Raw genomic sequence first — 15,610 nt, 5'->3', positions numbered from 1 at the left:
CAAAGAACTAAGACTTGTGTCCATTGGCCAATACTGCTGCATTTGGCCTAAGAGAGAAAGTTTAACCCAGGAACCTTAACTATTATCCATTGCTTCTATTTACTGGATGAACAGCTAGCTGCAATCCTTCCTGTCAAAAAGCCTTCTCTACATCAAAGAAGATCAGTAAGGCCTCCCTCTTTTCTTTTGGGTGGATCACATTTATTAGCCTCTGGACATTATCTCCTATATTAATCACCGCATTTAAACCTTTCATCAGCAGTGGTACATCTTCCTTCAGAGATTCATAGAACTAATGAGGAAGCCTATTCATCTAGTATCTTCCCCCTGGTTGTCCAAAAACTGCTTCTCTCACTTCTTCCCTCTCTGTAATTAACCTCCTAATTTCACTATTAGCCTTACCAGATAACTTGGGTATTTCAGAGCCATCACATATCCCTGAATGTAATTTCTCCTAAAACCCTTTGCATGCCTCCTTTTCTTTTTACTGCTCTTCATCAGCTCGCTGCATTGTATACCCCTTAAACCGCTCTTAACCCTCTTTTTTTAAATATAAATGCCACACTAGGAGCTTCCTAGGTTTGCTTCCAAATTCTATAATTGCATTTAATCAGTCAAAGTAGATACTCCATTTTTCTGCCTCTATTATCGATATTACTTCATGCCTCCACCAGCTTCATATAATCTCTTTCCCGCTGTGATTTTATGCTTATTTGGCAGAATCTGCAGTTACTTAGGTAACTCCTTTAATTCCTTACTCTTTTTTTTTCTGTCTAATGGCTTTCTCTTCATTTTTTTTCCCCAACAATCACCTTGGCTTTCTCATGTAAAAAAAAAGTCCTGAGCTAACACCTTCTCCATAATTTCCCAATAGAAACAACTTCCAGGCTTCCATAAGCTCCTCACAAACTTTCTGGCTCTGCACTGAGAATAAATTCATTCTCCAGTTCCATTGGTTTGTTTTATTAATATCCCACCTGTGCCCAATAAGAAGTGGTATAGCTTCATCAGAAATGAAAGCAATAGCAGAAGAGCCTTAGAGGCTAGGGGCAAATGGACAGCTCTAACTGTGAGGGAGAGAATAAGAAGGAAGCTACCCCCTGAGGATAGATACCATCTTATTTGTCAGCTTGATCTCTAACAGTAGTGCTGCAAAACAACTGCTAAGGGTTGAGCAGCAGCCTAGGGGTTAGAATAGCTAGGGATCATTGCTGCTCCTCACCTTTAGATACTAGGGATTGCAGAAATAGGTCCAGTAGTAACTATGAAGCATAAGGGGTCTAAACTGGAGGGTTGGGGGTGGCTTGGCAGGGGGAACTTGCTGGGCAGGGGAGGGGCATTGTATGCTCCAGCCACTTTAAGATGGCCCTAGGAGGACTGCGCTCTGTGTTAGTAGCCTAATGCTCCTGGAGAGGAAAAATAACACAGCTGAAAAACTGTGCTTATTCGGGTAATTTCTGTGCACTAAGGCCATTTTCTCGCATGGGTAAAACGGCCGATTTTTCCGTTGTTTTTTTTTTTAAATTAATGGCCATGTGCTAATTTTCCCATTGGCGCATGGCAATTAGCATGTGAGTCATTACTGCCACCTATTTTGAAGACGGTAGGGGCTCACACGCTAACCATGCGTTAATCGGTTGGCATGTGGTAATGTAGCTGCCTTAACCAATTAGTGCAGAACATGCCTACTGTCCACCCCTCAACAGCGGTGGTTCCTTTATGGCATATAATAAAATTTGGTCTCCGCTGATTAAATATTCATCCAGCTAAGTAATTAATGTACAGGTACTTTTCAAACATTGGCATTAATACTATAACATCTGATATGCATGCATACTTCATACGAATATACATATATGTATATATATATATAGTCAGAGTACATTGACCTTTCTGTTAACTGTTATTGTCATTGGTACTAAATTTACAATATGTTATAAAATCAATAAAAAACTGATTGAACTAAAAAAAAATGTTTAGGAGTCTGTTTACTAAGCTGTGCTAGCAGATTCCACGCAGCATTGCCGACAAAGCCCATTCAAAATGAATTGGCTGTGTCGGCACTAGCGTACAGCCATCCGCACTAGCGGCTTAGTAAACCCCAGCATTAATGAATTATGCCTTTTCCTTTTCACTTTAATTTAAATAAATAAATATTATTGGACATTTCCCTCTATTTGCTTTCTTAAAAATACATTTAAAAAAGTCATTTTTATTGAGGTTACCTTAGCCTTTCTTTTCCCCAATTCAGGAATCAATATCAAAATGTTGGATTTATATATGTTGCCTGCTTGCTCCTGATATACTTTCCCAATATTTTAGAGCTCTTAGGTACAAGGAACAGTAAAATTACATAAATAAATATGAACAGTTACAAAACCAAGATTTCAGTGAGAATATTTTTCAGCAAGCAGGGTCCCTTTTAAGAAATCTACAGATCTAAAAGACAGGTGGAGATGATTTTTTATTCTTTCAGGTTTCTTAATGAAGCAGAAACAACAGCATTCAGAAACTTCTGGTGCTCCAGTAGCCTCTCCCAGTGTACTCCAACTCTCATTCTGGTGCTCCTGTAGCCCCTTGTAGTGCATTGCAAGCCTCATTCAGGTGCTCCAATAGATTCTCATAGTGCATTTCAAGCCTTACTCTGGTGTCACCAGAGATTTGAAGTATCCAGCCCGCGGTAACTTCTGTCATCCCCATGGGAAACCTGGGGCTACTTCTCTCATCCACCCCACCCCCCCCCCCACCCCAAATTGCTGTGGACTGCCAAGTCATACCAGCAGAAGTCCTGCAGACTGTGCAGGATTCCCACAATCACCATTTCTGTGCTGCTCTCTAGTTCATTGTTATCGTTTCTCACCCATTAAGCAGCAGATATCTTGTGTTATTCCTTTAATGCGCATTAGTAACTACCCCACTTACTAATCTGTTGCTTCCCTTTCATACATAAGATGTACAGAGCAAGGAATAGCTGATTCCATGATGTGGAATAAAACAACATATTCCTTATAACCTCCCTCTGTAGTTGTCTCCATCAAACAATTCAAACTAAGGAAAAACAAGTTTTTAGTTTACAGTGGAAAAATTGCTGATGTTCTACAAAACTTTTAATCTCTCCAGGAAGATTATTTCGCAATCATGGGACAACTCTAGAGAATGTCCTATTCCAGGTCTTCATCCATCTAAACAAAGTGCCCAGGGGAATAGAAAAACTGTAGTCTTGGATGGACTGTAAAGCTCATGTTGGCTTGTTCTTCTTCAGTTTGCCTTGTAGGTAAAGTGACCCCATATCATGCTTACCAGTAGAGAAAATGGTTGGAAAGCAAGTACAGCCCTCATCTCAGAAACTTTGCTGTTGTTCTCAGAATAAAGGTCTTTAATGGAGTGCACTGATTTTTGCTTTGGAGACTTTGAGATCAACACTGGAAGTTTCCCTGTCTCTGGAGGGCTCACCATTAAAAGTTTTTAAAAACCATGTGGAAATTCCGCAGAATTCATATTTATTTTGCCCCTGAAACATTCCGTTTTGTGGTTCAAACATTGATTGTATCTTACATAGATTATTGTAATATTGTCTGTTGGCTGCAAATCAGAAGTGTAGCATTAATTGATACAGCAACCCAACTGATAAATGGCATATCTAAATACGAGCATGTAACACCTATTTTTCCAAGGCTCTACTGTCTTCCGGTGGAAGCCTGGTCTATTTTTAAGCTACGCATTTTAACATCATATTTTGTATGGTCTTTTGCCAGGTTATATGAGGAGCTTGATTGATTTACCAGCACAGAATGCTTCTGTAAATGCTGGAGATACTTTATTGCTACGTTTTCCATCCTGTAAGAAAATTATATACAAATCTATGTATTCATCGGGTTTTCCATACTTGGCAACAAAATGGTGGAATTTTCTTCCTCCACAAATAAGGATGCAAAGGAATATTCACACCTTTCATAAATGCTGAAATCTTTTCTGTTTAGGAATTTTTTTATTGTGACAGGAGCGCTATTGTAGTCTTTTGTATATGTTTGACTGCTTTCTTGCTTTGATTTTGTTATGTAAGTCACATTGAACTCTAGAGGTATATGTGGGATTTAAATGTCAAAGTAAAGTAATAGTAAAAGTAAAATGGTAGAGTTGCAGTGGAATGTGAGCTGATTGCCCTAGATTGGTGTACACTACACTGACCACTAGGTAGCCCCTCTGATCTGCAGGGATGTCTATATGGCCATTTCTGTAAAAATGCTACCAGATAGACATCCTTGCCCCTTTTTTTTTGGCGTTCATAACTTGGACATTTTTATTTTGGAAAATGGCTGTTCATTTTGGATGTTCACACATATTTTTGAACAGAAATAGCATTTTTCCTGTTTGAAAACACCTGTGAGATGGACTGTTTTTTTTGGACGTTATCCCCCTGATTCTGTAAAGGTTGCCAAAAATTGTGTGTACAAATTTAGGCATGCTCCCAATTTGTGAGTGCAACTTAATTGAATAACAAGCCAATTAGTGCTAATTGGCTTTTTAACAACCAATTATTGGCACAAATTAGATTTAATTTGGACAAATGCACATAAAGTTAGGCGCAAGATTCGCACCTAAAATTTACGCATATTCCAGAAAAGGGGGCGTGGATATGGGAGGGTCATGGGTATTGTGGGGTGGAAGAGGGGCATGGCTTTGCACATTCCTGATTTGCATGCACAATTTAATTGAATAACAAGCCAACTAGTGTCAATAATTGGCTTTTAAACAAGCAATTATTGGCACTAATTAAATTTAATTGGGACCAATGTGCATAAAGTTAGGCACAGGATTCGCTCCTAAAATTTATGCATGTTCCAAAAAAGGGGGTGTGGAAATGGCAGGGCCATGAGCATTTCGGGTGCAACAGAGCGTGGCTTTGAGTTATGTGCATAATTACAGAATAATGGTGCTCCACATGTAAATTTAGGCACAACCATTTCCACCACGTTTTGTTGGTGCAAGTGACACGCCTAAATTTGTATGCGACTCTGCTTAAGCATGTATTCTATAAACTGCGCCAAACTTTAGGCATGGCTTATAGAATACCACTTCACTGGATTTTTTTGGGCACCAATTTTTTTAGGCACTATTTATAGAATTTTTCTTACATGACATACATCCTCTCGTAGATGCTAGCTACAGTGGTGGAAATAAGTATTTGATCCCTTGCTGATTTTGTAAGTTTGCCCACTGACAAAGACATGAGCAGCCCATAATTGAAGGGTAGGTTATTGGTAACAGTGAGAGATAGCACATCACAAATTAAATCCGGAAAATCACATTGTGGAAAGTATATGAATTTATTTGCATTCTGCAGAGGGAAATAAGTATTTGATCCCCCACCAACCAGTAAGAGATCTGGCCCCTACAGACCAGGTAGATGCTCCAAATCAACTCATTACCTGCATGACAGACAGCTGTCGGCAATGGTCACCTGTATGAAAGACACCTGTCCACAGACTCAGTGAATCAGTCAGACTCTAACCTCTACAAAATGGCCAAGAGCAAGGAGCTGTCTAAGGATGTCAGGGACAAGATCATACACCTGCACAAGGCTGGAATGGGCTACAAAACCATCAGTAAGACGCTGGGCGAGAAGGAGACAACTGTTGGTGCCATAGTAAGAAAATGGAAGAAGTACAAAATGACTGTCAATCGACAAAGATCTGGGGCTCCACGCAAAATCTCACCTCGTGGGGTATCCTTGATCATGAGGAAGGTTAGAAATCAGCCTACAACTACAAGGGGGGAACTTGTCAATGATCTCAAGGCAGCTGGGACCACTGTCACCACGAAAACCATTGGTAACACATTACGACATAACGGATTGCAATCCTGCAGTGCCCGCAAGGTCCCCCTGCTCCGGAAGGCACATGTGACGGCCCGTCTGAAGTTTGCCAGTGAACACCTGGATGATGCCGAGAGTGATTGGGAGAAGGTGCTGTGGTCAGATGAGACAAAAATTGAGCTCTTTGGCATGAACTCAACTTGCCGTGTTTGGAGGAAGAGAAATGCTGCCTATGACCCAAAGAACACCGTCCCCACTGTCAAGCATGGAGGTGGAAATGTTATGTTTTGGGGGTGTTTCTCTGCTAAGGGCACAGGACTACTTCACCGCATCAATGGGAGAATGGATGGGGCCATGTACCGTACAATTCTGAGTGACAACCTCCTTCCCTCCGCCAGGGCCTTAAAAATGGGTCGTGGCTGGGTCTTCCAGCACGACAATGACTCAAAACATACAGCCAAGGCAACAAAGGAGTGGCTCAGGAAGAAGCACATTAGGGTCATGGAGTGGCCTAGCCAGTCACCAGACCTTAATCCCATTGAAAACTTATGGAGGGAGCTGAAGCTGCGAGTTGCCAAGCGACAGCCCAGAACTCTTAATGATTTAGAGATGATCTGCAAAGAGGAGTGGACCAAAATTCCTCCTGACATGTGTGCAAACCTCATCATCAACTACAGAAGACGTCTGACCGCTGTGCTTGCCAACAAGGGTTTTGCCACCAAGTATTAGGTCTTGTTTGCCAGAGGGATTAAATACTTATTTCCCTCTGCAGAATGCAAATAAATTCATATACTTTCCACAATGTGATTTTCCGGATTTAATTTGTGATGTGCTATCTCTCACTGTTACCAATAACCTACCCTTCAATTATGGGCTGCTCATGTCTTTGTCAGTGGGCAAACTTACAAAATCAGCAAGGGATCAAATACTTATTTCCACCACTGTATATAGCTGAAATGCTTCAGCGCCCCCAATATTGAGCAAATGCTTTCATTGTGCTCAGGGAAGGGTAATTTTTGTTAGTAACCCCCAATTGTTTAGAAACGTTGGCACCTATATTGGAAGTCCTTTTCACACTTTCCTAATGTAAAGATATTCCATCCCTTCTAGTTTTACTCATTGTCCTTCTGCTAGAATGACTTTCTCTCTGGCAGTACCTCTTGAGATACTCCCCTATCTTAAATTTAAAGAACTACCAGTGGTATCGTTCTTAGAGTGTCACTACAAGTTAACACATCTCACTTAAAGAAGGTTGTAGTTTTGGAAATGACATTCGTTTAGCCCTTCAGCCCTATAAAATAAAAATTCCAGTCCTGGGAATTGAGTTTCTAATTTTAAAGACCAAAATGAGTGGCAATATTTTTGCCCATCTGTAATTATATCAATGGCAGCGCTCAAGGATAATTAAACCGCAGGTGCAGTGGAGACTTGCTTTACTGGCCTTGGGGTCATAGCAACAGACCTTGCCAGCAGCACAACATATTTTCCACCATCTGTTAATTCATCTCTTAGCCTTTGATGCCATTTTAGTTGTGATTTTCCATTCTCATACCTGACTGTGAGCCATGACTAAAGTGTGTGCAATATTATTGGAGAGTTAAAATAGAGTCAGATCCAGAAATAAAACTCACTACCTGAAAGCAGCAGTGCCAGCTCCATCTAGATTCTTCAAAATATCTACTTGTCTGTGTTTTGCCTCTTATTTTCTGTTTCATAGGCCTGCTTTGGTTTCTGTCATAATCTATTTAGATTTATCTCATTGGTAGCTCAAGGAGAGTTGAATTCAGGTACACTGGATATTTCTGTTCTCCTAAGGCAGGGGCATAGCCATGGGGGGCCTCGGGGCTTGCCCTCTTCCCAATTTGTATTTGGGGCCCCTGACTGGCAAGGGTCCCCATGCTCCACCAGCAGAAGCACTCCTACACTCGCTGCCGCAGTCCCAGGCCTCCCCCGACCCCCGTCATGCATGTTTGGTTTTCATGAAACTGAGCATGTGCAGGCGGAGGGGCTCCTGCACAAGCGCAGGTGGTAGGGCTTTCCCGCACATGCTCAGTTTCACAGAAACTGAGCATGGATGGAGGGATGGCCCAGCACAGAGGTGGCAACTGCCGTAGGTGGGTGGAGCACTTCTGCTGGCAGGTTTGGAGACTTGCACCAGCTCAAAGTATATGGGGGTCATGGGATGACAAAGAGTGGTGGCAGGGTGAGGCAAAATTTGAGGTGAAAAGGATTGATTTATTAAAGTATTCTGTTAATGCACATTGTTAGCAAATATGTCTCATTGCATAAAATGGGACCCAAGATAAATAGCATGTGCTAACACCTTTTAGTAAATTTAGCTGTTAGACTGTACCTGAGACAACAATGAGTGAAATGAACTGCCCAAAATTACAAGGAACAGCAGTGGGATTTGAATCCTGGTGTACCTGGATTTCAGCCCACTGCATCTTCCACCTTCTTCTATCAGCTTGAAATAAAAAGGGCACAGCCTTTTGAGACCACTTCTCCTCCACATTCATTTCCAAAAGGGTCATGCTATGATCAAGGGTCATGCTATGATCAAAGGTCTACATTTATTAGTGTGATATCTGCACTAAGTTTTGCTGATGAACAGAACGGCAGTACCTTAAATTAGTTAGAAGTACAATACTGTGACTAACTAGGAAGAGCTTTTAAAAAATGTTACATAAGAACATAAGTGTCGCCATACTGGGACAGACCGAAGGTCCATCAAGCCCAGCATTCTGTTTTCAACAGTGGCCAATCCAGGTTACAAGTACCTGGCACGATCCCAAAACAGTACAATACATTTTATGCTGTTTATCCTAGAAATAAGCAGTAGATTTTCCTCAAGTCCATCTTAATAATGGCTTATGGACTTTTCTTTTAGAAAGCTATCCAAACCTTTTTAAACCTCTCTAAGCTAACTGCTTTTACTATATTCTCTGACATTGAATTCCAGAATTTAATCACATGTTGAGTGAAGAAATATTTTCTACGATTTGCTTTAAATTGATTACTTTGTAGCTTCATTGCGTGCCCCCTAGATCTAGCATTTTTGGAGGAATTTGAAACATCTGCTTAATGCTACCAGTGATGCTGAGGAGAGATGTCATCAGCAGTAGCCCATGAAGTGTAAAGGACCAGTCAGCTTGTGACGTCCTCAAAGAGGGAAAGTAGTTTGGACTGTCACATGGAGGTATTTGGAACTTGTACTTATTGCTATACTGATGTCATCAGCAATAGCCCATGAAGTATAAAGGTCCAACAGGCTTGTGATACTCCTTCAGAGACTTGGCAGAGTCCATTTGGAGTTCTTAATTTCTTTCAATGCTGTGTGTTTTGATACCTGATAAAGCTTAATGTAAGCACATGTTCTCTGGAACTGCCTTTACATTTTTAGGGGCCTGTTTACTAAGTTGTGCTTAACACATTTTAAGGCAGGAGATGCCCATGTGTTAAACCCAGATTTTGCATGGGTTAATTTTAAAGCTTTCTCTGTTTTTTTGTTTGTTTGTTTTTGCAGGACATGCACTAATGTTTGATTTGGCGCACTGTACCTGCAAAAAACTAATGTAGCACTAAATGCTCTTCCGTTAATCCAGTGTGAACCAGTTAGTGCATGCTAATGCAAACGTGCTACTGTGAACACACTAGCTGGTTAATGATTCCACAACCATTCTCCACCCTTGACACCCAGGCTTATAAATGCGGTTCTCAAACTAATTAGCTTACTGCATTTGGAGCGTTGGAATCCCTTATAACAGAGCACCTGAATAGCGTCTTTGAGTAAAAAGGTCAGTGAAATCAAGCATTATTTCCTGGTGGCTTCTTGTCCCGATAGTGGTGGAGCATGTGGCGAGCCTAATGTGGAGTCAGGCCTCTGGGATGGAGACAATTCAGATTCACTGGGGGAACTGGAGGATCCCGATTTGCAAACAGCGCCCATCACAAAAAAAAAAGATTTTCGAGCTATGCTGAAGGAATTAAGGACAGTGTTGCAGAGGAACACGGCGGCACAATGTAATAAATTAAAATCCATGATTCAAGGGGTAATCAGAGAAGATAAAGCCATCAGCAAAGAGATTAAATGAATTCTTTGCTTCGGTCTTCATCGAGGAAGATTTAGAAGAGATACCGGTACCAGAAATGGTATTCAAAGCTGATGAGTCTGAAAAACTGAAAGAAATCTCTATAAACCTGGAGGATGTAATGGGGCAATTTGACAAATTGAAGAGTAGCAAATCTGGATCAGATGGTAACTATCCCAGAGTACTGATAGAATTGAAAAATGAACTTGTGGAACTATTGTTAGTAATATGTAATTTTTCTTTAAAATCGAGCGTGGTACCGGAAGATTGGAGGGTGGCCAATGTAACGCCAATTTTTTAAAAAGGTTTCCAGAGGAGATCTGAGAAATTATAGACCAGTGAGCCTGACATCGGTGCCGGGCAAAATGGTAGAGACTATTATAAAGAACAAAATTACAGAGCATATTCAAAAGCATGAATTAATGAGACAAAGCCAACATGGATTTAGTGAAGGGAAATCTTGCCCCACCAATTTATTACATTTCTTTGAAGGGGTGAACAAACATGTGGATAAAGGTGAGCCGGTTGATACTGTGTATCTGGATTTTCACCTCACGAAAGACTCCAGAGGAAATTGGAGAGTCAAGGGATAGAAGGTAGTGTCCTATTGTGGATTAAAAACTGGTTAAATGATAGAAAACAGAGTAGGGTTAAATGATCAGTATTCTCAATGGAGAAGGGTAGTTAGTGGGATTCCCTAGGTGTCTGTGCTGGGACCCCTGCTTTTTAACATATTTATAAACGACCTAGAGGTGGGAGTAACTAGTTAGATAATTAAATTTGCTGATGACACAAAAGTTATTCAAAGTTGTTAAATCGCGAGAGGATTGTGAAAAATTACAAGAGGACCTTACGACACTGGGAGACTGGGTGTCTAAATGGCAGATGACATTTAATGTGAGCAAGTGCAAAGTGATACCTGTGGGAAAGAGGAACCCAATTATAGCTACATAATGCAAGATTCCACGTTATGAGTCATCGACCAAGAAAGGGATCTAGGTGTCGTTGTTGATGATACGTTGAAATCTTCTGCTCAGTGTGCTGTGGGAGTGGCGCATACCTCCCTCCTTAGACAAAAAGGCATTCTGCTGCCCCTGTGCTGTTCCAGCTGCCTCTGGCCTGCCTGAGTGTTCCTACCTTGGCTTGATTTTAAGGCCGCTGCAGTTTCACTTTTGGCTGCTGCAGACACTGTTGTACTGCTGCTGCAGAGTCAGACACTGTTGTACTGCTGCTGCTACCGCCCCCAGCTAGCTGCCTCTCTCCTCTTCCTCCCAATGAATATGTAGCTGGCCTTTGACAACAGAGGCTAGAGACCAGTGAGAGAGGATCCAGTTCCTGGCTTCTGCATTTCTGTGTTGCCCTGTTCTGTGGGCCACCTCCCAGAGGCACCTGGCCCTTTCTTGGATGGTGATTATCTGTTTTATTTCTCCAAGACAATGTTATTACCCCATCACCTCTAATCCTGCTATCCACCTTCCACCACCCCTTTGCCTAGCACTTTGCTCTCATCCCGTCTTGTCCCTGCTGTCTGCATCCTACAATGGGAATTGATGGGGGCAGAAAGATGAGAATGCTGGGTAAAGGGGTGGAAAGTAAAGAACAGAACAAGGGAATGGGTAAATGCTGGAGTTGATGAATTCCATCTTACAAGATCTGCAGGATCCAGATTTTACTCATCCTTGTAGAGCTGGAAGTTGCTGCTGGACCTGCAGCTTGCAGGCAATCTGGAGGATCTGGCTGTTACCCATCTTAGTGGAGGTGGATCCTCTGGATCAGTAGTTCTCAATCTTTCTTCTGCTGTGACACACCTGACAGACAATATTCACCTGTGTGACACACTGAACACTACAGTTTTCAGCTAAACAAAGGAAAAACCCTATATATTATTTAATTGTTGCTAACAATGATGTAAGGGAAATACTCTGGTGACTGCCATTGGGCAGAGACTCATCTCTCGTTCTTGACAGTGGCTCATATAGCGGGGTCACAGAATGTGCAAGCGGACTTTCTCAGTCGCCACCAGTTGGAGCCAGGGGAGTGGACGCTCTCCCCTCTGGCCTTCGATCAGATAACTGCCCATTGGAGGATGCCAGAGATGCGAAGGTTCCCCGTTTCTTCAGCAGGGGACGAGAGCTGGGCTCAGAAGGCATCGAAGCCCTTCTTCAACCTTGGCCCAGGGGCCTGCTCTATGCCTTTCCCCTATGGCCAATGGTGGGCATGTTACTGACTCGCATTGCCAGTCATCCCGGTCGAGTGATCCTAGTGGCTCCGGATTGGCCCAGATGACCCTGGTACTTAGATGTGATCAGGCTTCTGTTCGATCGTCCTTTTCTACTACAGGTGCAGGACGGTCTCCTTCTGCAGGGGCCAGTCACGATGGAGGATCCCTCCCCCTTTGGTCTTACGGACTGGCCCTTGAAAGCGCGAGGTTGAGCAGAAAGGGGTATCGGGCACGGTTATCACTACGATGCTGTAGGCTCGGAAAAGAGCCACCTCGATAGGTTATGCTAGGGTATGGTGTACCTTCGATTCATGGTGTGCGAGTTCAGGATTGTCAGCGGCTTCGGCTTCAGTATCGGTTATCCTCGCGTTTCTTCAGGAGGCTGTACAAAAATCACTCTCGTTGAGTTCTCTTAAGGTGCATGTGGCAGCTCTGGCATGTTTTAGAGGCTGGCGTCATGGGGTGTCCATCGCCTCCCACCTGGATGTGGTTCGTTTCTTGAGGGGCGTAAATCATTTGCGCCCTCCTCACGTGCCAGTACTGCTATCCTGGAACCTTAATCTAGTTCTCAAAGCACTTCAGCGTCCTCCTTTTGAACCCTTATCGGGGATTACAATTAAGGATCTCACCTTGAAGGCAATTTTCCTAGTAGCCATTACTTCTGCTCGGAGAATTTCAGAGTTGCAGTGGAAGTATGTTGGGCTATTGGTCTGACAATGTCAGAAGAGTTTTCTATTGTTTCCATCCCACTGCTTTGGTATCGTTCATACTGAGGTTCAGTTGGCTGCACAGGTCTGTATATAGCAAACCTCGGAGGTTCTCTCTATTTCCACCTGCTGGTAGAGGGACACAACCCACAAGTCTCTGAATTGATCTGTTGGGACTAATGGAAAGAAAATTATCAGGAAGAATTAATTTTTCCTTATGAAGATTTGAAGTACCCGACTTCCTGGTTCTTAGCTCTCCCCAACCTGCAGCACACATGGTTGTCAAGAAAAGCACAAGCATGCTGTCTCTCAAAATTTCGGTGACATACTTCCCAGCTGTTGGTGACACACTGGTGTACCTGAGAACCACTGCTCTGGATCCAAATGATTCCACATTAAAGGAGGTGCCTTAATATATGTAAAAAAAGCCAGATCCTCCAGTTTTTTTAAGGTGGAATGCAGTGGTTCCACCTCTTTCTTATTTTTGCAGGACATTTGACAAGGGTTAAAAACTCTGCACTCTACATGGCCCTCTTTCTGCTTCCTACCCCATCTCTACGAATCTCCAACCTCTAGAAACAGATGAGAACAGGGTAAGGCAGGGGTGAGAAGGTGGGGGGACATGGAGAGAAAAGTGCAGAGTGGAAGGGCAGGGGGTGGGGCAAGAGAGCAGGGAAGCTGTTGGGCAAAGTTTTTATGGTCCTTATCTGCCACCATTTTTTAAATAACCTTCATTGCTTGGCTTCTGGCAGTTTCCTGTTTTCTATGACTCCCAACTGCCTTACTCCCTGTAAGTAGTTCTGAAGAGGAGTCCTTTCCCTGTTCTTGATGTCAAGGGGGGAGGGGGCAGGGTGCCAGGGGCACCATGTCATCCTTCGCCTCACGCAGCAGGTAGCTGTGAACCGCCCCTGTGCTCTATTATTGTTTCTATTTTTCTGTGTGATATATTTATAACATTAGTATACATTTAGACAAATTTTCCAGCAGTTCCTGCCACCCTCCAGCTTCACTGAAATGGGTTCTGAAATTTGGATTGCCAGACAATACTGTATTGAAGGAATGTCTGAAATAGCTGACCAGTTGAGGAGGTGGTATCCCAAACAGCAATCAATGTGAATCATGTTTTGAATGGATACAGAGGGTGATGTTAAGGGCAAGGGAACTATATGACCAGAAAGCAGTGAACAACAATAAACAAGGGTAACAGGGAAGACTAGAAGGCTGAAGAGGGCTTATCTGCTACTTTCTAATCATTGATAATCATTTATACATTAATTTCTTCTCAGGGTTCTGAGGGACGTTTTGGACCACAAGGACCTCCTGGCCTGATTGGACCACCTGTAAGTCATGAGTCTCTGCTAATGGATGTGTGAGTTCTATATAAATTGATCCCTATCTAACTATATAAACGACAAGTGACCGACTCACCCGCAAATGCGCAGTAGAGACTTCCCTCTCTGTCCCGCCCTCGCGTCAAGACGTGATGACGTCAGAGGGCAGAACAGAGAGGGAAACGGACGCTGCTGCTGGAGCCTGGAGACGAAGCAGCATCGCCAGCGCACCAACCTCCACCCCCCCATCCCCGATGTCGCTGCCGCCGTCGCTCCCGCCCCCCTCCGTATCGGGCCCCCTGCACTGACATGACAGCGCCTCTCACCGCCGTGTGGAAGCGCTGCAGGCAGCAGCACAGCGATCTGCTGCTGCCTGCAGCGCTTTCACACAGAGGTGAGAGGCGCTCTCATGTCAGTGCAGGGGGCCCGGCACAAAGGGGGGAGGGAGCGGCGGCGAGGAGGGCAGCTGGATATGGGGGGAGGGCAGGGGGGAGAGAGGAGGGTTGCTGGACATGGGGAGAGAGTAGGGCAGAGAGGAGGGTTGCTGGACATGGGGGGAGGGCAAGGGAGAGAGCAGGGTTGGTGGATATGGGGGGATGGCAGGGGAGAGAGGAGGGTCGGTGGACGGGGTGAGGCCAGGGGAGAGAGGAGGGGTGCTGGGCATGGGGGGAAGGGCAGGGGAGAGAGCAGGGTTGCTGGACATGGATCGATGAAGGGAAGGGGAGGACAGGGGAGAGAGAAGGGTTGCTGGACATGGGGGGAGGGCAGGGGAGAGAGCAGGGTTGCTGGACATGGATCGGGGGAGGGGAGGGCAGGGGAGAGCGGAGGTTTGCTGGACATGGATGGATGGATGTGAGAATTATTACATTTTGCAAAACACAAATCTCGCCTGTTTTAACGGGCTTAACGGCTAGTATGAAAGATTTTGTTCTTGTTTTTGAGTGATGTAATGGCATTTATATAAATGCTTATTATGGTTTTGTTTATTTTTTTTCTCAGATCATGCACAAAGAGTCATTTATCCATACCTTATTTCCAAATGTTATGTTTCCAAATTCATAGAAAGTGAACCAGGCACCCAGCATGACAATGTATGTGTTCCAGTCAAAACCTTGAATTATTTCTGAAGAAGAGCAAGAACTTAGATCAGGTGCTAGGTTTGTGCATTCATTAGCATACATTTGGTTTGTTAGTGTGCCTTAAAAATGTAATGCACTGATTTAAAATGAACACACATTAGCTTTGTATACACACTCGATTTGCCTGAATGAAAAAAAGTTATAATGCACTCTTAAAATGCTTTTGTATTAAACAATATATTAAAAGAACCAACAACTCAAAAATGTATATAAAGATCCAAAAGTAAATTATGATCTACTATATCTAATGCAGGGATTTTTAAAAAGCCGTTTAGTCAAGGATAGGATGGATTTCCTCTATTTTCT

The 15,610-nt window shown here is 43.3% G+C and overlaps 1 protein-coding gene across 1 annotated transcript in view; it reads left to right on the top strand.

Moving 5' to 3' along the window:
- The window catches only part of COL22A1 (collagen type XXII alpha 1 chain), a 743,309-nt gene that overhangs the window by 379,067 nt on the left and 348,632 nt on the right, over positions 1-15,610 (top strand). Inside the window, exon 15 of the mRNA XM_030219538.1 lies at positions 14,121-14,174. Coding sequence (XP_030075398.1) covers positions 14,121-14,174 — 54 coding nt within the window. The remainder of the gene's footprint in view (positions 1-14,120; positions 14,175-15,610) is intronic.

This window comes from Microcaecilia unicolor, chromosome 1 (genome assembly GCF_901765095.1).
Source record: "Microcaecilia unicolor chromosome 1, aMicUni1.1, whole genome shotgun sequence".
Taxonomy (NCBI): domain Eukaryota; kingdom Metazoa; phylum Chordata; class Amphibia; order Gymnophiona; family Siphonopidae; genus Microcaecilia; species Microcaecilia unicolor.
The sequence above is the reverse complement of the archived record's forward strand: the minus strand, read 5'-3'. Positions and strand labels throughout refer to the sequence as shown.